The sequence below is a fragment of the Hippoglossus stenolepis genome, chromosome 10, assembly GCF_022539355.2.
Source record: "Hippoglossus stenolepis isolate QCI-W04-F060 chromosome 10, HSTE1.2, whole genome shotgun sequence".
Lineage (NCBI taxonomy): Eukaryota > Metazoa > Chordata > Actinopteri > Pleuronectiformes > Pleuronectidae > Hippoglossus > Hippoglossus stenolepis.
In genome coordinates, this window is record NC_061492.1 from 3,114,781 (window position 1) to 3,140,851 (window position 26,071).

Below are 26,071 nucleotides of genomic sequence, written 5' to 3' on the forward strand. Positions count from 1 at the left end.
GTGTGTGTCCGTCCTCGTGTTGTTGCCAGGCAGATCCTGTCCTCCACATGGCTGACCTCTGACATCAGCGTTTCCTTGCCTCTCTCCTGCCATCACCCCTGAGCCGCCAGTTTCTCCCCAGCGACTCAAGGCAGGACACCCCTCCCCCCACCCCCCCACCCACCCAGACACACTCTTACCGTTTCGCCTCCACCGCCCTGTTTCTCCTTTACCGCCAAACTATTGTCGTACTTTACTGAGGCAGTGAGCCGGGGCTATTTGTGGGCTATTATGACAGCCACATGTAAACACTCATCACGCTCACCGGCGTGTGCCAAAGCCTGAGTGGACCAGGGTCACGGCAACAATACTCCAGTGTGCGCTGCTGGATTTGTTCCCTTTCACTCAGTGGGGCTGTGGCACGGTTTCATTCTTTCACCGGCCTTGACCACAACTTAAGCCGTCCTCCGGGTCCGACTGTTTCCAGCTGCGTGAGACAATGAGTTGATTTCGTAACCGATGTAAAGAAGGTTGTGTTTTCATCCCGGTCCGATGGTTTGTCCGTCGGTCGGTCCCACATAACTTGTTGGACGGATGAGACAGGGTCCAAACGGTTTGGTTGAATAATGTTGTGAAGACAGTTCAAAAAATAAGTCTTTCATATTTTGATATTCTTATAGTATTTCTTTAATAGCATGCTGACAAACTGAACATCATGATGCATATTTACTTGCTTATAACATGAAAAACCACAAATACACTGATCAGTCAGATATTTAGCACCACAGCTGAGCACCTCTGTCAATCTTAATAAATCCTGGATCAGATCACAGCTCTCTAAAGATCCAGAAACGTTTTGTGTCGCATTTCTACAAAATTACACACATTCAAAGAATCAGAGATAATATCCATACACATCAGTGTGAGTGGCAGTAAAACCTGAAAGATTGTGTCTCACAGTGCGATTCATTTTCCGTCTGATTTGCATTAGTCCATATCAGAGTCTTCATAAGGCAGTGAACAGCTATATTCACAAACGTGTCCATCTGGTTTCCTCCGGCCTTTTTACTCACGCTTCTCTCTCCAACTGCTTGATGTCAAAGGACATCAGAACAGCCATGTCGCTGGACTCCCCCGAGGACGCCGCCAGTTTCAGTTGTTGGAGACCGTTTCCACTGGAAACTTCCCCCTCCCAGACTCTGCTCTTGTTCAGTTTGAGATCAGTTCTCGTCTCTCCCACCACGCTCACCCTCTGGGCCCCGGGGACCCTCACCCTGAAGCGGACCCAGGAGAGGGGCTCCAGCAGGCCCACGCGGGGCTCAAAGAGCACGCAGCCTTTCCTCCAGGCTGAGTAGACGCAGGGGAACGGAGGCCCCGGCTGATCGCAGCTGTTCCTCAGAACAAAGTCACACATGGGGTTGAAATCTCCACCGGGGGCGGTCCTGGCGTACAGGCCCAGCCGATACACCCCGGCTTCAGGGAGGCTGGCGCTCACCGTCACCTTGCTGTCTGTGTACGTGCAGAAAAGGTGGCGTGAAAGTGGAGTAGCTGCTGTTTTCTTCTCTTCTCTGCTGAGCACAGTGTGAAGCTCCAGGTCCCGCTGGTTGTGGAAGGTGATGTTACACTTGCCTTGCTGTGTGCTCACCAACGCCGTCGTATGGCTGAACTTGGACAGCCCCGCCTCCGACGTGCGGGTCCCGGGGCCACACACCGAGCCGAGGTTCGGAGGGAAGAGCTCATCCAGTCCGACCACCTTGCCTTTGCAGTGTAACAGGATGTTGGCAGCGTTCTGGAACTTGACCTCTGTTTTCTCATAGTCCCGCACAAACACCGACAGGCGGTAGAAGCCACGTAACGAACACAGGACGTGGCAGGTCAGAGCATCCGGCTGAATCTGAGTAGCCAGGCAGCGCTTGGCTACAGCAGCTTCCAGCTCCAGATGAACCAGTTCACACAGCAGCATCAGAGGCCTGGATGTCTTCAACACCAACTCAAAGAGCCCGTCCTCCACCTCAGCCACCTCGCTGCCCTGGCTGCTGCCTGTGATGCCCAGAGATCCGGCGACAGGCTGCAGGCCCCAAGACAAGAAGGGATTCTCTGGGATCTCCTCCCTGGCCCGGGGGGTCTGACACTCCACCGTGAAGGAGCAGACCCACGTCAGAGCTGTGACGGCTGCTTCAGGCCTGGCAAACACCTTCAGGTCATATGTGCCGCTGGCAGGAGGCAGGAGCTGCAGCTTCATGTTTCGATGGGAGACGGTCAGGAGGCCGAAGGACGAGTTGCCGGAGTCTTTCTGCTCCGACGCTCCACAGTGGAGGAGGTCCTGGTGCTGAGTGATCTCATAGGTGAAAGTAGCAGGTCTGGAGAAGCCGAGGGACACGTTCGCCTCACCTCCGTCTGCAGAGGAAGTCAAAAGGATAAGAGGATTTAAATCATTTCACTGGAAAGACAGAAAAAGAGGATTGGTTTGAAAAACTCAACAGAACTGGGGCCGACCTGTGACCACGTGGAAGTGATGAGGCTGAATCAGCCTGAGCCCCATGGTGAAGAAGGCCGAGGTCTTGAAGACCCTCCTCTCAAACTCCTCCAGGGGTATGGGTGTCTCCAGGAGCTGCCATTTCTCCTCATCGGGGAAGTGCGACTCGATGAACTCCTCTGGGTCCGTGAGGAAATAGAACTCGTCGAACCTTGGGGGGAACAGATGGAGAGAGAAAGCTGGTTTGAGACTCAACTCACTGCTGGATTCAGGTGCATGAAAATAAACAAAAGGTCGAACTGGTAAAACTTTTGCATCGATGTGATGCTTCTAACTTTGCAAGAAGAAGAAGAACGGCTCAGATCAGGCTTGAAAATCTCAGTTTAAATTTTATATACGACACCAGCGCATCATCATTTGTGATGAAGATGGTTTGAATCCCTCTTCCTCTTTCCAAACCTTTTGACGAAGCTTTCATGTTCCATATCCACCCGTCCTGCTCCCCAACAGGCGTCCAACAGGAACCACTGTCCTCCGAGAAGCACGGCGTTCCACAGGTGATCCGATTTCACATTGTTGAGGCTCTGGCCCTGACGGTACCCGATGCCCTTGCTGTGGCCGGGCACTTCTTGGCACTCGATACCCACCTCTCTGGAAACACAACCATAACAGAGCAATCACCACCTTTCGTGTTACGTCCAGTGGCCTTAAACGTCACGGCTCTTAGAGCTTAACTCAATGCAGTGAATATTATTTGTACGGTTGTTTGGGCTGATGAATGGTCACCAGTGATACGATCAGTGGAAAGTTGATTTATCTGAAGAAGTTTTTAGCTTTGCTGTGTTTACCTGCACATCTCTGTGCAGAGGCTGGCGTAGCCGCAGCAGACGCCCCGCCCGGCCGCGATCACCTCCTCCGGGGAGCTCAACTTCTCTGAGCGGCCGAGGTACCCGCTCACGTCGTACTCTGCGAACACAACGTTCCTTTGGTTACAAGGTTTAAAAATCTGCTCTGACACAGAAAGGACGACCATTACGGAATGATGGGATTCATATGCATATTTATGTAGCTCAGTAAACGCACCAATGTTGTGGCACAGCCAGAGCCAGATGGCACGAAGCCTCTCCAGCTCAGTTCTGACTCCCTGTGTGATGCTCTGGACGATCGTCTTCACATCATACACACACTTCTCCTTCAGCTGCAACACACACAAAAGATATTCTGTTAGATAAGATGTTTTTTTTTTCTTCCACTCATCAACCTATTTCCCAGAGTTCCTCAGCGTCACTCGGTGTATTGATCGACCCCTCCGATACTCAAGGATGTGAGCTGTGCTGTTTGTTGTGGTTTTATTTATTCATCCTGCAGAGCTGAGCACAAAGAAGCGAGTCTGTTGTGGTTTGGTTTTGTTCGGCTCACGAGGCTTTGTGTTCTGAGGAGTGTTCGGGCCAAACATGAGGAACAAATGAACGGAGGAAGATTTTCTTCTCCTTGTGCGTTTAGAGCATTAGGTGAAAATGTTGAGAATTATGTGAGACGAGATTTGTTTCCTAGGTCCTGTGGTTTCTCCCTCACAACAGTCGACACAAGACCGACTACAGATACAACACTGTTCACTCAAAGAGAAAGAATTTTCTTCTTACTAATGAATTAAAATTTCATATATATTCCTTTTAAATTTCAAGGTTATTTTGACTTTGTTCTCGACATTTAAAGTTAAATGAAATAAAAATCTTTCTCAATCTTTTGTAGTTTAACTCTGCTGCAGATATTCTCTTATTTAGGTCACCTGGCGCTTTTCTTCAGCGTCTTCTTACATCGAAGTCTTAAGTGTGGATTCAGAGAGAATCGACCATAACAGTTGTAGCTTTGATAATAAGCAGTAAATAGCAGGTGAATGTTGTGTTGAAGCGTCCTCACCTCTGCTCCTGCTCTTATAACATGAGCATCAACTCTGTGGAAAACCTCGGTGTTGATGAAGAGGTCTTTCCGACGCTTCCTCCTCCCTGTTGCTGCGACGTGCGGCGTCACCTTCTGTCCCAGGTGTGTTTTCGGTTTCAGGTGTCTCTGCTCCTCGGCCTCCTTCCTCACCGCGCTCTTCTTCACCACGCTGATGGTCTTGGCCGCGCTCTCACACGACAGTTGTCTCTTGGCCGCAGGACGTTGATCCTCATTCTCCACAGTCAGTTTCTCAAAGACGCTTCGCCCGGAGAGCAAAGCACTCTGGGAAGCTTTGGTGCAGACCAGGACCTGGGCAGCGGCCACGTCTCCTCCAGGAGCAGCCGCTGGACGCTCCTGATGCTTCTTGTGCACTGGAGCTACTATAACTGGACCAGAGCTTGGTTTGCTTAACACTGGACTCTCCTGGAGGTCATGAAGCTCCAGGGCCTTCACCCGCACACATCCCTTCTGGGTCACCTCATCTTGCTGAGAAGGACGCGCAGCACAGGAGAAGGGGAAGGAGAACTTCTGAATCGCAACTTCCGCCGACATTATGCTGGAAGCATGGCGTCCTATAGCCAGAGGAAAGACAAACTATTCAAAAGACAGTATACACTTTCTCTCTGCTATTTTTAGCTTAATCCTGTGAGCAGGTACGGCTTCGGTGCTTTGTTCAGTAGCTTAACATGAGACACGTGGCTGCTGCGCCAACCCATCACAAAAGAACCACGGCCCCGATGCACAGGCTGCACTGAGGGAAGCAGAGAGGATATTCCATACAGTACGTTCAGTGTAAGACAGTGATGAAGAGGCAATTATATCATGTCTATTCATGACCCTAATGAACGCAAAGGTTGGACTCGTTAGTCACTGTCTCAGCGCAAAGAAAGTCAAAGCCTCCACTGCTTTAATTTGACCTTACGGCTTCCTTGTGGATTGATGATCATATTCAACACGTCTCAGAACTAAGCAACACGTGTAAACACATATTTTTGACTGAAACTTAGTAACCTGTTGAAAAATCCGAGCGGAGACACGAACCGCCCTCCGACCACATGACCCATGGCCGCTGACAAGTTCTCACCCAGCTCAAGTGTCCTTCAGCAGACCACTAAGTGCTATCAGCCCCGCGCTGCAGCTGACCCTGACCCCTGACCTTCCTAGAGTGCAACTCAAGTGACGGCCATGAAGGAGACTAGAAGGTATGATGGAGCACGTCCAAGACAAACGACAAAATATCAGAATAATACTTGTTTCCCTAAAAACGTCACATGTAATTTCTGCCGTACTTCTAAACGCTGATTTATCTGATTTATACTCTGAAGAAAGAGGTGGGTAAAGCCTGCGGAGGTCGTTTGAGCCGTCTCCACATCCCTAAAAGTCGCTGAGGCTTCACTTACCCTGAGAGGATTGAAAATGCCTGCTGGATGTTTGCTGGAGTGTCGGGCAGAGATGTTTCCACTGTGTGTTCTCAGTGGTCCCCACATGCAGGGGGAGCTTATATACTCTCCTAGTGGCCTGCCAGGACAGGCCCCAGAATATCAGACCTAAAAATACTACAAAGCAGTTAAGACCAGCCAATAGAGTAAGCCCCAACTGAGGAGCGTGACGTCTCTATGTGTGTATGTGTGTATGTGTGTATGTGTGTATGTGTGTATGTGTGTATGTGTGTGTGTGTGTTGCTCACAGATGTATGGTCTGATGTTTATTCTCTACATGCATTTGCTAATCAGTGCATATCAGGGCACAAGAGTGAGTGTGAATGTGTCATGTGGTGTGTGCGGCGTTGCTGGGCGGGCGCAGGCGGAGGGGAAGGGCTGGTCTGTGCACGTGTCGGGTGCGACGGAGGGGTCGGATTCGGCGAAGAGTTGTTGGTCGTTCAAAGAAAGCGACAGAAGGGTTTATGAAGAGGCTGGCAGAGGATAACGTGCACGCTAACGTCCAACACACACTTCACCCTTGCCCCTGTCTCACACACACACACACACACACACACACACACAAAGATATCATTTACTCTACTTTAGTGGATCAATATTTATTAGATTAGAGACACATGAAGGTGAGCCTGTGAAAATAGTATTTGCACCTTTAAATTCAAAGTTAAACCAAGTGCGAACAGGCCAGAATCTCCTGCATTGTCACAGTCAAACACGATCGCCGGCTGCAGTATGGATCCTAAACCCTGCCTCCGCCATGTTAGTGGACTGGACATGGATGGGACCTGAATACCACGGCTCTGCACCACGATCAAAATGATGTCACCAGAGCAAGATGGCTGCACCGGCATCCAGTATAGTTTGGCTTCATTCTTGTGCAATGGGAGGAAGTGGAGACACGTCGTCCATCTGTATTTACAGTTTTTGCGGTGTGGAGTTGGAAAGAAGCGAGCGTACCAGACTGTGGCGAGCGGCTCCAGATCCTAACCAATACTCCAATAAAGAAAACACACAATCAATGTTCCACTACTGGTGATGTCAGCCACAAGATTTTGACAAGGAATTTGATCATGTGAAATACAACTGACGATATCTGTGCCGAACTGTTATTGATACTGTTCAAGCTGCTAAATGTTGCATTACACACCATCCAAACTACCTATGATTTAAAACTCTAGATCTCATTTTGTTTTAAACAAGTAAATCATTATTTGTTAAATTGAGTAAAACCAAGAAAGACGAGAGTAGAGACATTGAAATAGTCATAAATGTGCACTTTAACTTTAAGAAATATCTCCTCTACTCTCCTCTGCCCACATTCACCACAGGTGCTTTGAACTTTAAGTATGAACCTGTTCGTTGCCTTTCAAGTTATTTCTTGAGGCTGTTTCCATCCAGCGGGAGCTGAGAGCATCAAGGTTTTCTCACCGTTACCGTCGACTCCACACTGGATCTGTCAGCTCCGTTCTGTACGTACACACACACACCACATAAATACTGCAGAAAGCAAAGCAGCCTGAACCCAGCGTTTGTCAAAGGGCATCACCATAAAAAGCTGAGGCGAAAGGAGAAGAAGTTGTTGTTGGATGATCACTGCAACATATCAGCCAACAGATTCACGATTACATAACACTGTCATCTGCTGGAGTTGATATTGAAGCATGGGCATGGCGAGGGGCAGCCTCCTCCGCTGGTGGTGGGTCCTCAGCCAAGTGCCAGTGAGAGCGTGGAGTAATAATGCCATCTGGAACAGCTGTCGGCAAAGGAAACTGGCCCTGGCTTATTAGGGAGAGCAGGGGGGGGGATTCTCTCCAAAGAGAGGTGAGACACATGGAGGAAGAGAGATGTGCAGCTCTGATGGCAGAGATTGAAATGGAAATCACTTGAGGCTGAGGGGGGAGGATGTTCATCTGCTGCCAGGAGCCAGTGAGAAGGTTGAAAGTGAGAAAGTATAGGTTTTCGATTTTTCTATTCCATTTAGAAAACCATATACCTGTAGAGGAAACATCAACGTACTACGTAGTTTATTTTCACCACAGATTCAGATCCAACAGCCACGTCCCAATTCAGGTGCTGCATCCTTCATCCATCATGTCTCCTTGTGCCGAGCTGAGACCGTCTGGTTCATACAAGTGTCAATCAACCGTGATGCCACCCACTGGTTTGCGAGCTGCCGTTCTGAAGCCTTGACTTTGGCGTTTTGTTCAGCGCAATTCAAACTTTTTGTTCAACTCCTGTTTCCAAGGTCTAATAGGAACCTTCAGTCTGAGCTCACGCTGTATTATTAAAGTGTTTCCAATAAAAATTACAAAATAAGTTTTAAATATTGTAAAAAATGTTACACTGGGAAGTAAATAGTGGAACTTAATTAGACAAATGGGACATTATGATGCTAAAAAATGAGGCTTGAAAGTGGCCAAAGTTTGAATGAATCATCAGGTGGTCCTTGGTGTTTGCAGCATTTTAGGTAAATAAACCTTTACGGTGTTTGCTTGCGATTGGAGGCATGAGAAACTGTTTCCTCGAGATCTGAGGGACCCACTGGGTTTATATTCCACAAGCATTTCAAACATGTTTTGGCCTTTGGCTGTTATGCGATTTATAAACCCGGTAGAAGCACTTTAAAATCTAATTTTATAACTATACCTCGGAGCTGGTGTGATGCGCTCCGTCTCCTGCTCATTACTGCAGCTACACAGTTGTCACAGTGCAGTTGTCTTTTGGGGAAGATGAAGAAGAGGAGAGCATTGCACCCTGCTGGAGATGAGACATGAATGAGTTTCTTTAAATCTCATGTGGACACCACACCTCTGATTCTAGATATTTATAGACCATGAAAAGCTCGTAGTCTCTCGCTGTGGCAGCTCGGTGTTGATGCGGCAGCTCCAGTCAGAGAGTCCATTAAAACGAAAACATTTCTAACGTGAGCCTTATAGCAGAGGTAAGAAGGAATGAGAAAGTTTCAGAGTACAGTTCGACTGATTTGATCAAAGGTTTGACTCCCACTTACAGACACCAAGAAAAACTTTGGGGGTCTCTGACATACAACCTCTGTAATAGTGTGCTAACAAGGGTGTGCTGTATAAATCTCAGCTACCTGCAGGTTCTCAGCAGGAAATAATGAAAGAACTCCTGAGAACTCCATGTACACCAACTTCCAGCTCTCAGATGAAGGCAGCTTTGTTCTCCTTTTAAAATCTGCTCAATGCAGCTTTAAAAAAAGAGCATAATCTGGACAGCTGGAGTCTAACAATAACTCTAATAACGGGTTATGCATTTTAATTTTCACAGTTAATAATCCATTCTTTAAAAACACCAATGGTAAAAACGCCCTGTGGCGATAATAGCACAAACGCTGCAGTGGTTATTTCTCATTCTGATACCTGGAGAATCACAATTCTGTAATAAAGAAAGTGTTCATGTATGGAAGTTTGGTTACCTCCCCAAAGCTGTTGGTAGTTTTACCAGCTGACAATAGAAAACTATTTTTTACATAATAATTATGATAATTATACTACCACTACTACTGCTACTACTACTACTGCTACTACTACTACTGCTACTACTACTACTACTAATAACAATAATGATACTACTACTACTACTACTACCACTGCTACTACTACTTATAATACTACAATACTAATACTGCTACTACTACTACTACTACTACTACTAGTGCTACCACACTACTACTACTACTACTACTACCAATAATAACAATAATGATACTACTACTACTACTACTACTACCACTGCTACTACTACCACTGCTACTACTACTGCTACTACTACTTATAATACTACAATACTAATACTGCTACGACTACTACTACTAATAACAATAATGATACTACTACTACCACTGCTACTACTACTGCTACTACTACTTATAATACTACAATACTAATACTGCTACTACTACTAATAATACTAGTACTACCACTGCTACTACTACTACATTACTACTACTACTACTACTACTAATAATAATAATATTAATAATAAATTGATAGATGTACACATCTTGTAAATAATATGGTTGAACTAAACTAATATCACTAACTTATGTTGGATCCAGTTCCTATTGGTTGTTCACTTTTCAGCAGGTGTCTCTTTATCCAATGACAGAGCAGCATCCAGCCGGCTCGTGCTCGTCCTGCAGGCTCGTGCTCGTGAGGGTCGGTTCGAGGCTCTAATCAGCGGGCTCGTGCTCGCGGCGGGCGCGTGCCCTCATGGACACCTGTGATGGAGCTAAATCTCTCAATACTTTTTATTTTGTGATTTGATTGACATGTAGCTTCCTGTGGAACTTTATGGAAACTGCTGAAGACGATGGAGGAGGTGAATTTAAATCAATTCACTACAGGTAAGATTCATTTAACTTTTTAAAAAATGTCTGTTCACTGTTTCTTCCAAAGCTGGAAACTCTCCTGACTTTTAATCACTAACTACTGAGCTAGCTTGTGCTTAACAGCTAAGTTAGCTAGTTAGCTAGTTAGCTAGTTAGCTCAAGGGTGGTGTTAGCTAGTTGCTGCTGGTTCAACCTGAACTGGGTGAAAGATGGAGACTGAGGGCGAGTCTGTAACTAAACGAGACACGAGCTGCACCAGAGCTGAAGTAAAGTGTGGAAACTGATTTCATCTTTGACAAAACAGCCTCACATATCTAATTTAGCTTAGCTTAAATTAGCCCTGTGTTTGTTTACGGTTTAAAAACAGTGTTTCTCAAACTTCAGCCCCTCAAGGACCCAGGCACTGACACAAACTAGACCCTGCTCCTCCTTCAGGCAGGATCTTAGGTTTGAGATGAAGTGTAGGAAATTCAGGACCATAGTAGTCACACATGAAATTATAGGATTTCTCATTTTTTCTTTTGCTGGGGGACGACCTGGAACCCCTCAAGGATCCTCAGGGGCCGAGGGAGCTCAACGCACTGCTAATCAAGAAAACAACAAGAAGTCACAACACATGCAAATACAGAAACGCGCCGCAAATTGCGAAAAACGACAATGGGAATGTTTCCAGGGGAGCCAGAAGAGTGATGAACCAGCTGTAGTTCAAAGCTTTGTGAAGTTATTAAAGTCTGCTGCTCATCACTGGTGATGGAACTTCACAAAGCATTGAACTACAGCCGGGTTCATCACTTTTTTTTCAGGTCCCCTTGAAACATTTCCTTTGTCGTTTAAGACGCATCCCGAGAAACATCATCTTAGCACTTGGCAAAATTTGGCAATTCATTCCTAAGATGACTTTATCAGAGTCTATATGACAAATTAATGTAATTTAGGCTATATCATTTACAGTTTTACCATTTACTTTATCATAAATAGCTATCAATAAAAAGAAAACACAAAACAACCTAACACTGTACATGTAGAATTAAAAAATATAGATAATAAACATAGATTTTCTATAATTAGTAGCACATCGTAAATAAATCAGTGTGGGTCTAATTGTTAATTGACATCCTCACATTTTTAACTCGAACACATGTTGTGACAGCAGAACTCACGAACACACGGATTGAGGAAATGTCGAACACATAAGCAGAGTAAACAGTGTCATCTGTGCCAAAACACGTGGAAACAAGCAGCTTTAAATCCAACACACAGTGAAATGTGGCGTCCTGAAAACATCCGTCCCTGCCTGCAGCCTCACTTTTACATTCGAGGCAACAAGGGCATCGAACACGAAAATTGTAGAATAAGTGTGACCGGCTAGACCATCAATATTTGATAGTGCGCTGACCAAAACGAAAGGTGGCAAAAAATGAATTCCCATAACCCCATTAAAATTTAGAAGAGAAATACAACGCTGCACAAAAGAGGAAATGGCTGAATTCTGGAAAGAAGTTCAACAGCATCACAGAAACAAACAGTGGGACATCTAACTATACGTGCAACCTATACAATTAGAAGATTTTATAATTACAATACTTTAATTGTAACTATGGGAAAAATAATTAGGTCAATAATGCAGCTCTGTTTGTGGATTGCACAGTAACCCGGTGCTGATTCTGCAGCGTCTTGTATATCATCAAATAGAAAAACAGAAGAGTCAAGAAACTGTTTATTATTTGGTCAGTTGCTCACAAACAAAATTGATCGGCAACAAATCCAATGACTAATAAAACATTTAAGCCATTTATTGAGCAGAACGTGTCGATACTTGCTGCCTCCACCCTTTTAAATGTAGCTCAACTTTAATAAATTACAAGAATGAATGTTTACAAATGATAAAAGACAGACTTCACACTCTGTTCGTATAAAAAAAATAGTATAAAATCAAGTGAAAAAAATTTTTTTTGTCTTCTTCTACTGCTCAATGTCTTCTTTAGAAAATTAAGGCACTTGTAATTGGAACCGTTCACAGAAAGACACAATTAGCCTTTTGAACCTCCCTTTGCCTTATCTTGTATTTTTAATTGGCCCTTGTAGAGCAGAAGCTTTATAGTCCTGAATCCTTGCAAAGTTCAGAGCCAGTGTGTATTGTGTAACGGTCCGTCTTAACCAGGATTACCTCTTTTTTTTATTATTATATATATATATGCCATTTGGCTGGCACTTTCGTCCTGAGCCCCTCGTGGACTTGAGAGTGCATACATGTTGTTTAGTTACCGGTGGGAGTGGAGCCTCTATCTCTGATGCTGTTAACGCCATGCTCTACATGAGGACGTGCCCAGGAGGATACACCCATGACCCTGTTAATACTCTACACTTCACTTGAAGATAAAAACATCGCAAGGTTCATACCACATGGGTTTTTAATGGTTGATTTCATTTTGAATGAAACTCACTGTTACCATGATTTATATTCTGTACATGATTCACTACAGTAACTTAAATATCTGCAACTATAATTGAAATACTGTCTCTGACTTGCACTTTCCATCGCTTTGCATCTGATGCAGAAACTTGACTTGTGCAGATGCTCTGTCTTCTCGAGTCGTGAAAATTATAGAAATATTAAGACTGTGAATAGCAACATAACAGCCCCTACAGGTGACTGTAGGGATGTAATGATACAGTCTTTTTAATACAGTCCATTTGGTTTGACACCTTCCTTCAGTTCCGAATGCCTCATGGAGCCCGCTACTGAATGACCTCCAACAGACCTTCGTCACAGCTCATCCTCGCAGGAAATGTGAAAGTGTAATTGATAGCGTTTAATACTGGAAGGCTGCTCGGATCGTGCATCCCTTCTCCAGGGCTAACGCCATATCTCGCCATGTGAAAGAGAGTGGGGAAAAAAATATAAACTGGATCTGCCTGTACATTCGGATTCGCTCCAAAGTTTAATGGGTTCTTCTTTCCCACCCCTCGACATAATGAGCGTCTCCATGACAAGTCAAAATGTATGTCTGTGTCCATGCAGGTGTGAAATAGCAGTGTGTGCGGAACCATGTTAGCCTTGTTAGCCTCTAGATGTATGTTCTTCCTGATAGGGCTGGTGTCGTCGGTATATAGGGAATGCAAACGAGGAACCATGTTTTTTAGATCGGTTGTTTGGGAGCTTCACGGTTTTTCTAGTAAGTTACAGCAGCACCGGACAAAGAGCAGGACTGGACTCGGGTCTCGGTAACACAATCAAACACGCTAAACCATTCACGACAGTGTTATTGATCACACTAGAAGGAATTTACGGAAGGCTGATATTTGCCAATTCAGTAAAATAATTGTTGCAGTAATCCTTTCGTGCCATATAATGGTTCTGCTAATTAATTTACACCAATTCAGTCTTTTCATTCAACAGGATTTGCAATTTAAAATGATTAACGTTCACAAAATGTTGCATCTACCTTGAAAAAACGTTTTATTTATCCAAAAATCCCATTGACAAGAACATCAGTCAACTCGAACTCAAGGTCTTGAATATATTCAGTATTATAATATTTTTTTCCCACCGATATAAAGCACATAGATTATGTAAGAATGTTCTTCTTTAGTTCACCTTCTCTGCCTTCAGTATCAGCCTGAAAGAACAGTGTCAGTGGTGTGTTCATGGACGGATGGGAAGTTGGTACACAGTGTTAATTATTTGCTAAGTGTCTTTAATTGAGTGCTGTCTCGTGGGACTGCAGTGGACTCCAGTCACTACTGGTGAAGCCATTAATCAATCAGCTCAGACACAGCGACCGTGGACAGTTAGAGCTCCCAGCGACCTGAGCCACTTTTAAGAGCACTTCATTATACAAGATATTGAAGGCTTTATTTAAAATTCTGTGGTGACGAAAAGGGAGCCTGTTACTGGCAAGCTAACTATAGTATTATATGGGAGGTTTGATGTGAGTGGTGTGACCCAACCATACAGTCTCCTGTATGTGTGTGACTGTGTGTGATAGACTGGATGATAAAGATGGATGAAGAGGCTCCACCTCTTTACCAATGTCCATAAATGAAGCCCAAATCTCCAGGATATGGTGCCGCCATCTTGCCCTGCTGACGTCACCTGGAGCCAGAGTCTGCAGTAGTGATTGTGAAGTGGACACTCGGCAAATCACCTGTCAATCACTACGTTTAATCAAATAACTAATCGAAAACAAACTTACCAGAAACATGAACACGCTCCAGTGTGATAAAAACCAAACTAAAATGACAGAAACCATCTTTGGGAAAATGGATTTGTCTTTTTAACTTTGGTCCATGTCCCATCTGCTAACGTGGAGGTGTTTTTGGGAGCTGTCATGTCATCCATCTTTACAGTATATACAGTCTATAGTGTGAATAGAGAACAGTAACACTGAGCTGCAGAAAATTTGAGACGTTTCTCACTTCATTTGACTCAAAACTAGACTTTTTGACATTATTGTGAATCATTTGTTTATTTAACTTTACGTCATGCAGCTTTAATAACAAGTTAATTAATGTTAAGTAAATTAACCCTAAAAATGTTTAATTTGTTTAATTTACGATGACACAGGGATTTAAACTCTACGCTAGTTCATCCCCTTGTTCTTAATCAAGCTCTTTTTGTATTTTACGTGGCAATGTTGCAAAACGATTTAACAACAATCACTTTAATTAATGAAATATCATTATTATGTGACTAATTTGAAACAGTTATGAATTATCAATCAAGATAAAAAATAATTGGACTATTAGTCTGATGATCAATTGTTCTATCAAGCCAAAGTTTGCTGGTCCTAGCTTCTCAAATATAAATGTGTTTTTTTTTTTATATCTGTTTTTATCCGTCTCTGGGTTTTTTGATAGATTTAAAAATTACATCCAACACACATCAGGATTTTTTTGATCAATAAGAAGTGAAGTTTTGATATTTGCTCAAGTTTAATCTTCATAGAAAAAGATTCATAGATTATCTCGCTGAACAGCTCACACACATTTCACCACTGATCGTCATTGGCTTTTTCACTCAACACTTTGTAAAAACACTCGCGGGATTTATCGTGATGTTAGTTGAGAACCCCGACCCGCTAATAAATCTCATCGACGCAAACTTGGAATGTGTGTGCATGAGAGAAAGCATTATTTTTCAGTTTGTGCGTGATTCCATGACGGATGTGTTTTTGTTTAATCTCCTCGGCCAAGATCTGAAACGGACAATGTCAGGCAGGAGCCAGTCAGGAGCAGAGGAAACCCCACCCTGTGTTTGTCCACTGTGTCGCTGTGTCTTCCTGCTCAGCAGCACAATACAACAAGGTGCCCTTTGCAGTTTATTGCAGTGTTTTTAATGTGCTCTGTAGGTGCACAGAATTTTAAAGCTCTCTGCAGCGTGACTTTTTTTTTCTCCAGGAGCCGTTCGCTCAAAGCAAAGGGGGACGCGCTCCTTTTCAAAACCAGGCAGCTTAATCTATTTCGGTAATAGTGACATGCACTCCATGCACTCTTGGAAAAATATTAATATCACAAAGTAGGAGCCTGTAGTCCTCGCTGATTAAATGAAACACTTCTGCAGCAGGGATCCTGAATGATGAGCATCAGGAAATTGTAAATTTCTCCAAAAGAGATGGGTAGTGATTTCAAAATTAAATCCTTAAACTCACATCAGATAAATCGAGTAGCACATGCAGTAATATTGGATTCACCATGAGTATTAATCTACAATCACTTTGTTAAGGGTGGAGTGAAATACGACACACACACACACACACACACACACACACACACACACAAACACACCACTTGATGTCTGTAGTGTCTGTCATAAGCCATCAGTGCAGTATTTGTTGATTATTCTGCTTTATAAAGAGGCGTCAGCTCTACTCTTCTTTTCTTAGAGACACTTTACGAGGAGTTTAAACTTGTAAACCGGATTTCGCCCCCCTTGAAGTGTTAGTCGTGTTTTGTCCAGGTTGTTTTGTGGGAGTGATTTACACCGTTTCACTCTCTCACTTGAAAGGCAAACGTGTCCGTGTCAGCATTGCTTCCCATAAGGCCTTTTGGAACTGTAAAGACAAACAAACATTTCCTGTGCTGTGGGTCTGTGTGTGTGTGTGTGTGTGTGTGTGTGTAGAGTATCACAGGGAAAACATGTAGGGGAAGCTGGGGGTCAAAGTGTACAGCTGCTGTTTTTACTCGCTGCACATTTGTGTATCTGACCAATTCAAGATCAGACGAGCCTCTCTGAGATAAACATCTTGTCTTTCAGTGAGCTGAACACTTTACTTTCTCACTTTGCTTTTTATTGTGATAGTGTAGAAATGGGATAGAGACTTAAATCATCTACTTATTTTCACACAATTTTGCTCTAAAAAAAAAATTGCACCATTAAACAAAAAGTAGATTAGATGAGCTGCATGTTGACAGACCTCCAGTGATTTAGAGTCCCTGAGGTTTCCAGCAGAGGGCAGTGTGTATGTGTCTCACTGGACAACATCATTTCTCCTGTTGAATGTGCAAAACGATGCCACTCAACCTCCTGCTCAGAAATCCTCAGCCACTGGGAGGACTGGGTGTCCCTCATCCTTATTCTTTGATTATTTACGATGCACAGGATTACTAGTGGAATTATATAGAGTAAAAAAAGGCCATATATAAATCTATATGTATTTATCATAGCACTTTCATGAGTGGATTTGCATTTAGATGTGCATTTAGAACATCTGCACATCTGTTGGCTGTATTTTAGTCTGTGGCCTCTAATATTCAGCTGAAGCCAATCTGGAGAAACCCTCACAATAAATACACCATAACGTTGTATTATTGTCCCTCGTAAGGTTTTCCCCTTGAGGATAGATGAATTCCACCTTTGTCACACTTTTATTTAAATATTATTTATCTTGCTTGCCAAACTGAAGGCGTTTGCGAAAGTGTTGCTGGTTCAAATCTAATTAGCCTCTGGGAAGAGCAGGGGCGAGGAAAGTCAATAGCGTCCTTGAGCGAGTGAGGCTGTTGCCTGTACCAGCTCCAGTGTTGTGGGCGCAGAGGTGCAGAGAAATGAATGTGCTCAGTCGACCTTCCTCATTTACATGAGCGTTGAAACTTCCACACTGCTCTTGTTGCACTCGAGTTCTCTCGTTGTAATTCGGGCACTTTCCTCCTGCGCGTGTCTCCAGATGAGCTGACTTCAGGCGAGCAGGTGGGATTCAGTGTTGCACTTCTCTGGGGCACGTGGTTGTTATTGGACACGTGAGGATTGATTCTGTCGGGCTGCACGCCAGCCTGGTATCCATAGTTACAGTAACAAAGTCAACCACTGCTAGCACGTTTATTAACTGTTCAAATCAGTGGTTGTACTTGTGACTGAGTTGTCGTCGTAGGTCAAGTTAAATAATACTTCCATATATAATTCTCCTTTCTGGTTTGTCCTGATATTAAGTCAACTTCAAATACAGAAAAAGCACTTACTGTCCTGTTTACCAGTCAGAATTAGAACTGGACACCCAGTGATAATTGAGATTACCAGTAGATTAATCAAGCTACAGGCTACACAGATACGTCGTGTTAGGGTTGAGGAGGTGGATCAAATTTGAGCCTGACTGATTGATCGGTTGGCCGATAAAAAATCAGCTGATCTAAGACTTTCACAGACGTATTGGTATCTGCATTAGTTTGCTGATATGTGCCAATGCATCAAGATTGAGATATCAAATATTAAAAAATACAGATGAACATTTTAATAAACGTTGTAAGATTATAGTTTTCACAATATATGTCAAGGTCATTGTTTTGTACCACATATAATGCACCGTGTAATGTACTATATCAATATAATATGACAGGCACAGCTCGAGGCTGACCTGTATGAATACAAGATGTAAATAATACAGAGTGCAGCATTGTGTGTAAAGCAGGTTTGTCATGAGATCATATGATCTCGTCACGAGTGAGTCAGTGTAGTTCTGGTTGTTTCTTATCACAAGTCACATTTGTTTGTGTTGTTCTGTGAGGCGACAGATCAGCCTCACGACCACGAGTTATGCGAGTTAACTGTCTGAGCGAGTGATTTGCTGAGGCAGACAACTTCGGACGTCCTCTGATATGACTGATGAGGTTTTCAAATAAATTCAAATTGAAATAGAAAATATTTACCCTTACAACAAGTCTGAGGTTTTAGAAAAATATCATCTTCTTAGCTCTTCCCAGATTGTTTTGAAACAAGCTGGTGATTGGACTTTAATTGGATAGTTTAATTTAACACGACAAAGTTAGAGCCTGAATTCTTCCTGGGAGCATCTATGACACTGCAGCAGTAGTTTGTTTGAGCCTGAACCAGAGTTTGATTGTTCTCTACTTCCTCTAACTCAGCTGGTTCACTTCTAAATCTGTGGTCCCCGTCAGCTGTCAAAAAAAAACCTCTGCATTTTCACAACATCACAATATTTTCATTTTTATCGTCGTATACACGAGTTGTTTGTTGTTCTTCACAACACACCCGGACTCACTGATGACATAAGCGCTTTGTGCTGATGTAATCCCTCACGTGTGAGAGTGATCGCACTGTGCTCCGTACAAAATAACATTAGTAAACAATACCCATAGTGAATGGACTTGAACGGCCATTATCTTTCTCTCTCATAGTCATCGGATAATGAAACGGCGTTTGGCAGCTTTCCTACGTTTTTTGTTCAGTTGGACATCTATAGACGGCTCAATGTGGCCACTAGTCACCGCGTCAAGTCAATTCATGTCTCACGCACTTTCCCACACATAATTATTTTCTCTGACATTTAGCATATTTCATGTTTTCCAGAAACCCTCTTTGAGCTCGTCCTTTGCGACAGGCGCAGTTCTTGGCTGTTTGACAGCTTGTCTATTTCATTTCTGCAGTAAAGACGTCAGGAGGACTTGTTTTTTCCCTCGCCGTGAATTTATTTCCTCTCTGGCAGCAGAACATGTTACACCAGCCCTCAGAGAGGCTGCAGCTTAAACTGGACAAACCCAAAAAACTCTTAAGACTTAATTAACTGACAGACTCATTATAGACACATTTGAAAAGCCGTTGCTAGCCTACAGCAACATTAAGGGTTGTTTTAATATTTGGACACTGAAATATAAGACGACTCACATTGTTTTAATCCTAAATTTCAGAAAGGAAACAAATTCAGTCTCACAACTGACCTTATTTAAATAAGACATTACTCCCACTATGATGTTTACATGACTCGCTAACAGAATATATCATTCATATTCCTGTTGACATGTTACCGTCTATCCTCTTTGTCATACGTGCAACATTCCTGCCACGATCTTGCCATAGTACCTATTCAAAAACTTCAATATATATATATATATTTTCTTGTTTACACTCGAACCAAGGACATGCATCATCACGCAATAAGTAACCGTGATTTGCGACATGTAAGTCGATGTCGCAAAAAGCTGCAAAGACTCCAAAAGGACTTAAAATAAGGAATATTATTATGAGCATGACGTGAGCATGTGCTTATAATTGGACAGTGACTGTACGACAACACTAATGTCACCACTGCCTCACTAAGGTGCACAAACTACCAGTGCAAAAGTGTCCAACCTCCCCTCGTGCACACAGTTTGTCTGATTGCACGTGCAGCTCCATGCCTGTACTGACGTGTGCGTTCACCTGTGTCGTCTCTGTTATATTTCCCTGAGCCAATTTTTTTGCCGGAGAGAACATAATCAAGTTGTTCTTCTCCAAATTAAATCTGTAGCTAGTTTGTGACCTGAAATATGCCCTCATCCCCTCGGCAATACTTACAGCTCAGAACTGAATACACACACACACACATACACACACCGGTACCCGTACAGAGGGAATTGCGGGAGGCTGTACTCTGATAGCTCCTGCAGTGATGTGTGCGGGCAGCAGCGTAACAAGAACCAGCTGCTCCCCCCCCTCATCTTCCTCCTCCTCTTCGTCTTCGTCCCCCTGTTTCCTTAATTTCTCTCCGGTCCTTTATTCCCCAGTATTATTATGATTAACACTGTGCCCCTCTCTCTTCCTGTGCTGGCGTAAACAACAACAACAACAAAGATGATGCTGAAGGAAAAATGAAGAGACAGTGCTCCCTTAATGCATGCAAACACACGCACACACACACACACACACACACACACACACAGACACACACATAGACTAAAGCTGACAGCTACACACGCTTATAAGCACAGACTAACAGAAAGACAAAAGTGACGCCTACACATAGTCACCAAGACGAGATAGACGCCTACCCGTGCAGACACCGAGGTGTAGTTAACGCCCATGCACACAGACCCACACACACACTGACACACACAGCAGCTAATGAAGGTTATTCCCAGTCAAAAGGAAAGAGCAGGATTCCCTCAGTGATTGATGACTCATTGAGGCAATAGCTGTGGCTGTTTGTGCATCATTACTTGCTGTGGCGTATCACCATGGCTTCTCACCACAGGGTCGACAGGCTTTAAAATCACCAAGTGAAAAGTCTTAACTCCGGTTGCACGTTGGCATCCTGATGAGTTGTTCACCACATCCTGACATCTGGCACAAGGACAAAAGGACACTACATAGACTGCAGCAGCACGGTCCCGTACAATACCAGACTGCAGATCAGTTAAATCACATCATTTCTGCAGGTCTCATCATGGCTCTGTTAGAAGAACCACCACAGGGGTTGGGTTGGCAAGAAGGACCATGCTCCAACAACTCATACTGGGTTAAAGATGCGTTGAAGGTGCAGTAACAACAGGAAACAACTTCAGAATTCAGTGCAAATTGATATGAGCTGCAAACATTTCATCAATTAATTGAGTAGAACTGTAGATTGATAATGAGAAATCCTCTGCAAATGTTTTAATGGATTAATCCAGTTTTGCTTTATTTTCAAGGAACAATACCAACATCTGGATGTTTCTATACGCTCTGACATGTGAGGAGCTTGTTCTTGTCCTGCTTGATGGTACATTGAATATCTTTGGGTCTAAAACTGTCGGTCAGACCAAAACATTAGATCTCGCCTCTTTGGGATCTAGGTCGTTGTCGGTCATTGTTTTCAAACTCATAGTAATGATAGTAATAATAATCATGACCACGGGAAAAACTATATATTGTACAATACTGATCCTCCAGTTTGCTTTGTTCCTCAGATCATTCACTTCACATTTAACGTTTCCCTCTCAAACACTCACACGCTCACTATGTTGACTTACTGTGCAGCTTTGTTTGCACTGTGGGACTTGCTGTGAAATAAGGAGACTGTCAGCTCCGGCTCTGTTGTTTAGAGAAGGTGTTACACCGCAGATACCTGGCCTCATCTTAATAATTGTGTGAGTTTCACTGCAAACTACTTTTGTATTCATCAACCCACAGACGTTCTCTGAGATGTTCCAAGTGAGAATAATTTATGTTATTTTACCTCTTTCTGTTGGTTTAACGTGTCGGCCGCCGGTTTGTGACAGAGGGTTGATCAGGAAGTTCTCACTCAGCACATTCTCTGTGTGTTTCTTCAAGACCTGCTGAAGCTTTCATGTGCAACCACCCCCATCAGTGAGCGTTACACCTATTGAACACAAACCCTCTTATTTTGTTTTTTGTGCTTTGCTTTCTTCTTCTTTTTTTTTTATTGAAACAGCAGGAGGGCGGAGAGAGGGACAGTATGGACGGTTCTGGCAGGATTCAATCTCAGGCCAGTAGGGGGGTCTATTTGGTTCCCGAGGTGGGGGTCCCAATTGCTAAACTTTCTCTGTGCACTTTATTGCTTTTTAGTGGTTAAGGCAATTCACTAGTGGTGATTCATCACTCACTACACACACACACACACACACACACACACACACACACACACACACACACACACACACACACACACACACACACACACACAGACACACGCCCAGCTGTGAGGCTCCCGGAGGCCATTCCCACCTCCAGCCTCATAACACCCGCTGATGACTAGTCACAGAGTAGCTTCAGGGTCATTCCAGATGCCTCCCTGTGCACTCAGTATCATCTCAACCTGAAGTTTGATCTCTTGCTTTTACACATACACAGACGACCCCCCCACCATACGTGTGGTGGAACTACCTTGTTTATGGCAATTGCTCTAAGCAGAAAACTGGGGACGAACTGGGTTCAAGACCTCAGCCGAGCATGAAAAGCATTCAACCAAACCAAGAATCAAAAACTCAACTCTGAAAAATGTGTTCCTCCCGAAGCACTTACTGTTGTGAAGTGACAGGGGACACTTGAACACAACATATGGCTCTGGCACGTTATGTGATGCCACATGGTGTGGTACTCCTCTGATGCAACTGAACTACACCACATGTGACACAAACTCCAATACCAGAGTCTAGAACTTCTATAGAAGTATATTCCAAGGTCTGGATATTCACTCATAATCTACTCACCACTATGCCGATGAAGGGTTTGAGTCCACAAAACACTTTTGGAGTTTCAGGGGTGAACAGAGTTGCAGCCAAACCCAATTCAATTGAAGTAAATAGCGACCACTTCTTCAAACTGCCTCCATTCCGCTCCTGTGGTGTCAGGATTCCACTGTTATCCTCAGTTACTGCTCAGCTATGTTTTTCACATAGGGTTTGACTTGTAAATGACAACATTTAGTTTTTATTCCTGACTTTCAGAGAGAAAGAGAGAGAGAGAGAGAGAGCCCACTGCCCATCACCTGACGTTCTTTACCTGAACTTTTAATATAACTACAGCCCTTGTAGCTTTAGATTCGTCCCACAACTTAACCGCTCTGTTTCATTCTCACTGCTTTCAAATCCTCATTTCTGGCCAAAGCAGACACGCCTCTAAAAACCCACAGAACAATCAGCAGACGGAGCATTTAGTGGCAAAAGAGACCAAATTTCCCCCACAGGAGTTGATGGGAAAACAAAAGCAGTGACTCACATTCATCAGGTGGCTTCAGATAATGATAATGGTGATCTGTAATTTAACTTCCCAGCATCTGTACAAGTGAACTGGCGGTGACTGTGCCTGCCAGCTGCCTCCAGGCTCCAGGCTCATTCCGACAGTTGACGTCAAACAGGACCTGCGTTTGCATTTTCTTTATTTAATAGGCTAATTCCTGCACATTAGTTTTTGTTTAAACGCGATGTGATTGGCTCGTGCAACGGAACCACAATGCAGCGTATCCGTTGAACATATTTAAACTCAAGGATCAAGAGATTGAGTTTGATGGTCAAGAGTCAAGGTCACTGCCAAACGCAGGCACACAACCGTGAGGCAGTAAATCTAGTTGCTTTACATTTCCACGCTGTTGAGCTTAATTTAACACCAAACTCAAACCACCTCAGCTTCCCCCAGGAGCCACCATGTTAATCAGATTTGGATTTTCAGGCTTCGGTGAATAACAGAGATCAAGGCACGTGTAAATCAACCTCAAGGCTTCAACACGTCCCTTCAAATACCCGGAAGACACCAGCGTGTCTTTCAGATTGTCAACTCACTTGCTTTTATTGACATTCGTCATGACATCGGTTGTAGCGTTGCGGTGCCGTTTAGTGTTTAACTAGAGTGCCGCCATCATGACACCTGGGTTTGTAGGCGTGTGGTGGATGAGAAGAGTTATCCTCCAGGGAGAATGCGCCCCGGCTCAGTGAGTGACGCACTTGCTCTCTCGGTGTGCAACAGTTCTTATGCAAAGCAGACCCACTGGCCATACCACACACGGTGATGTTATATATGCAGGCGTATGCAAATGAGTGACCTTTCGCAGAGCATTTTCATCAGGGTGGGAAATTAATTTTGGGGGGGATCAAGTAGCCTCTGTGTCTCGTGGATTTATAAAGTCAGTATCAAGAGAATACAGAATATATTCAGGAGTAAATGTGATCGTCATTCAGGGACATTTGACAGGATCATCGGAACGTTTGATTTAAAGATGCAAATTTGAAGGAATTTTCTGAAGCCATGTTAAATATTTGCTAATGACAAAGGCAATGATGTGTTGATGGTATGATTTACATTTTTTCCCCCATTCATTTAAATTAGTAAATGTAATTCTGTCGCTGTTCTTGTTTGCTTTGTGTTTGCCATCATTTAACAAATGGTCCACAAAATGTAAAAATTCATGCATGTGCAGTGCACGAACTTTATGGTGCAACTATATATAGTGAACCCGACATCAGCCATTATTGTATGTACAGAAAGGTTATAGAAAAGTGAACTGGCACATCCAGTCTCCTGACAGCAGTGATTTTTATTTGTATGTCGGAAATACATTTTTAGAGCCTGATCGATTTAGCTGTTTGCCAATAATACGAGCGGATATGAGCCTTTCACAGACATATTGGTGTCGGCATTTGCTGATATGAAAACATTCCTAATAAAGTCCAAGTTTCATAACAGAAGGTGTCTAACCTTGTACAGATTGTTCAGCCCCATGAGGCAAATTGTGATATGGGCTATGCATAAAAATAAATTGAGTGATTGATAATATTGGATAACGGCATCAGCCCTGAAGATCCATATTATAAGAGCCCTAATAAATATTGTAAATGGGGATTTAAAGAAGAGGCAGCAACACTGAACTGTGACGAGTAACAGAAACTTGATTCTAGTATTGTTTCTGGTGGTAGTTATTATCGGCATGATATTAATCAAGAAAATAAGATGCTTATTCATCACAGCAGCGAATGTTTAGTGAAAAACAGCGACGGTATTGTTCGCGAGAGCTGCAGTTAAAGTGTCTGGGATGAGTTGTGCTTTGCTGTGGCACAGTTTGTGGTTTGAGAGTGAACACGCGTTGTTTTTCGAAATAACTGGGTCATTCTGTGTCAAGACAGACAGAATCCAGGAGAGTGGTTACAGCACCGTCTCAAGATGTCGATTGAAGTTTGTTCTCAAAATGTTCGGAAGCCAAATCTGAAGCCTCTACTTTGTTATTACCCACTTTAAAACACCACATCTGGAAAAGTTATGATTATATGGCTGTATTCCATCCCTCCATCTATTGTTGCTCTTGCCCAGGCTTGGGTCACTGAGGTAGTCCCCAAGTAGGGTATTCCAGACGTCCCATTCCTTAGCTATGCTTTTCAGCTCATCCTGGATGACCCAACTCCTCACTCGATATCTAAGGCTGAGCCCAGACATCCAATAATCATAGAGATACTGAGGCTAAAATCCTGAAAGTGACGTTTTTCTGATCCAAAATATATCTCAAATCTGTATTTAATTTTGTGTGAAGGAAAACATTGAAGCACATTGGCTCCTTGAACTGTCATTAACTGTACACCAAACAATTTCTATGTACAATTTAATGTTGCTCCTCGTGCTATTGTGTGACCTCATACGTCGGCCTACTTGCAGAAAAACATGTTTGTCTTTCATCCTACAAAGTTTCATCAGGGTGGAAATAAATCATCCCAGCTAAAGCGTTTTGAGGCTATAAAAGCGAAATCAAGTCAGGGGCTGAATGAATATGAAAACAGTAATTAGTATTGTGTTGTTTCTGGTACTCTTTCCCTACAGACGCGTTGGTGAGGGCAGTTCCCGGTTGGAGGTTGGGCTCGAGTCAGGTTTTCTGGGCAATTGAATTTGAATGCAAGAATAAGATCACATTTGTGTTTTGCAGTTGTCGTTGTAGTACAAACCTCGGGCAGACGCTTGCAGCAGTAGCTGAGCTGCGGTTACTTGTCATCATGCAACACTGGAGATTTTGTCGACTGAACACTGAAGTGCCAACACAGACCAAATCCCAGTCCCTGTCACTTTAGCTTGGCATGATTGACTCGTCTGTGCTCTTGGCCATAATTTTCCCTCTTTGGTGTCAGTCGAGGGAATGTAGATTTGTTAGAATTAGCACCCGTGTTGACTGTGCTTTACTTTACAGTTATTTTGTTATG

At 43.5% G+C, this 26,071-nt stretch overlaps 2 protein-coding genes across 2 annotated transcripts in view; one reads left to right on the plus strand and one right to left on the minus strand.

Annotated features, from left to right (window-relative positions):
* Window positions 1-656: 656 nt before the first annotated feature.
* Window positions 657-5,881, minus strand: ky (kyphoscoliosis peptidase). Its single transcript, XM_035167266.2, has 7 exons — window positions 5,797-5,881; window positions 4,376-4,968; window positions 3,539-3,653; window positions 3,304-3,421; window positions 2,915-3,106; window positions 2,476-2,666; window positions 657-2,376 (listed from the first exon to the last, which is right to left on the minus strand). Exons 2-7 carry the CDS (start codon window positions 4,946-4,948, stop codon window positions 1,049-1,051), a joined length of 2,517 nt encoding a protein of 838 aa, XP_035023157.1. The 5' UTR covers window positions 4,949-4,968; window positions 5,797-5,881; the 3' UTR covers window positions 657-1,048.
* A 4,154-nt stretch (window positions 5,882-10,035) lies between these two features.
* slc4a11 (solute carrier family 4 member 11) overlaps window positions 10,036-26,071 on the plus strand; it is an 85,855-nt gene continuing 69,819 nt past the window's right edge. Inside the window, exon 1 of the mRNA XM_035168633.2 lies at window positions 10,036-10,204. Coding sequence (XP_035024524.2) covers window positions 10,171-10,204 — 34 coding nt within the window. The 5' untranslated portion in view covers window positions 10,036-10,170. The remainder of the gene's footprint in view (window positions 10,205-26,071) is intronic.

Bases quoted from the DNA above. Each gene is read 5' to 3' on its own strand.
- ky (XM_035167266.2), bottom strand. From the start codon at position 4,948: ATGTCGGCGGAAGTTGCGATTCAGAAGTTCTCCTTCCCCTTCTCCTGT. The intron at 3,654-4,375 runs GTGAGGACGCTT...TGTGTGTTGCAG, and splicing joins TTATAAGAGCAGGAGCAGAG to CTGAAGGAGAAGTGTGTGTA. The intron at 2,377-2,475 runs GTCGGCCCCAGT...CTTCCTCTGCAG, and splicing joins TCACTTCCACGTGGTCACAG to ACGGAGGTGAGGCGAACGTG.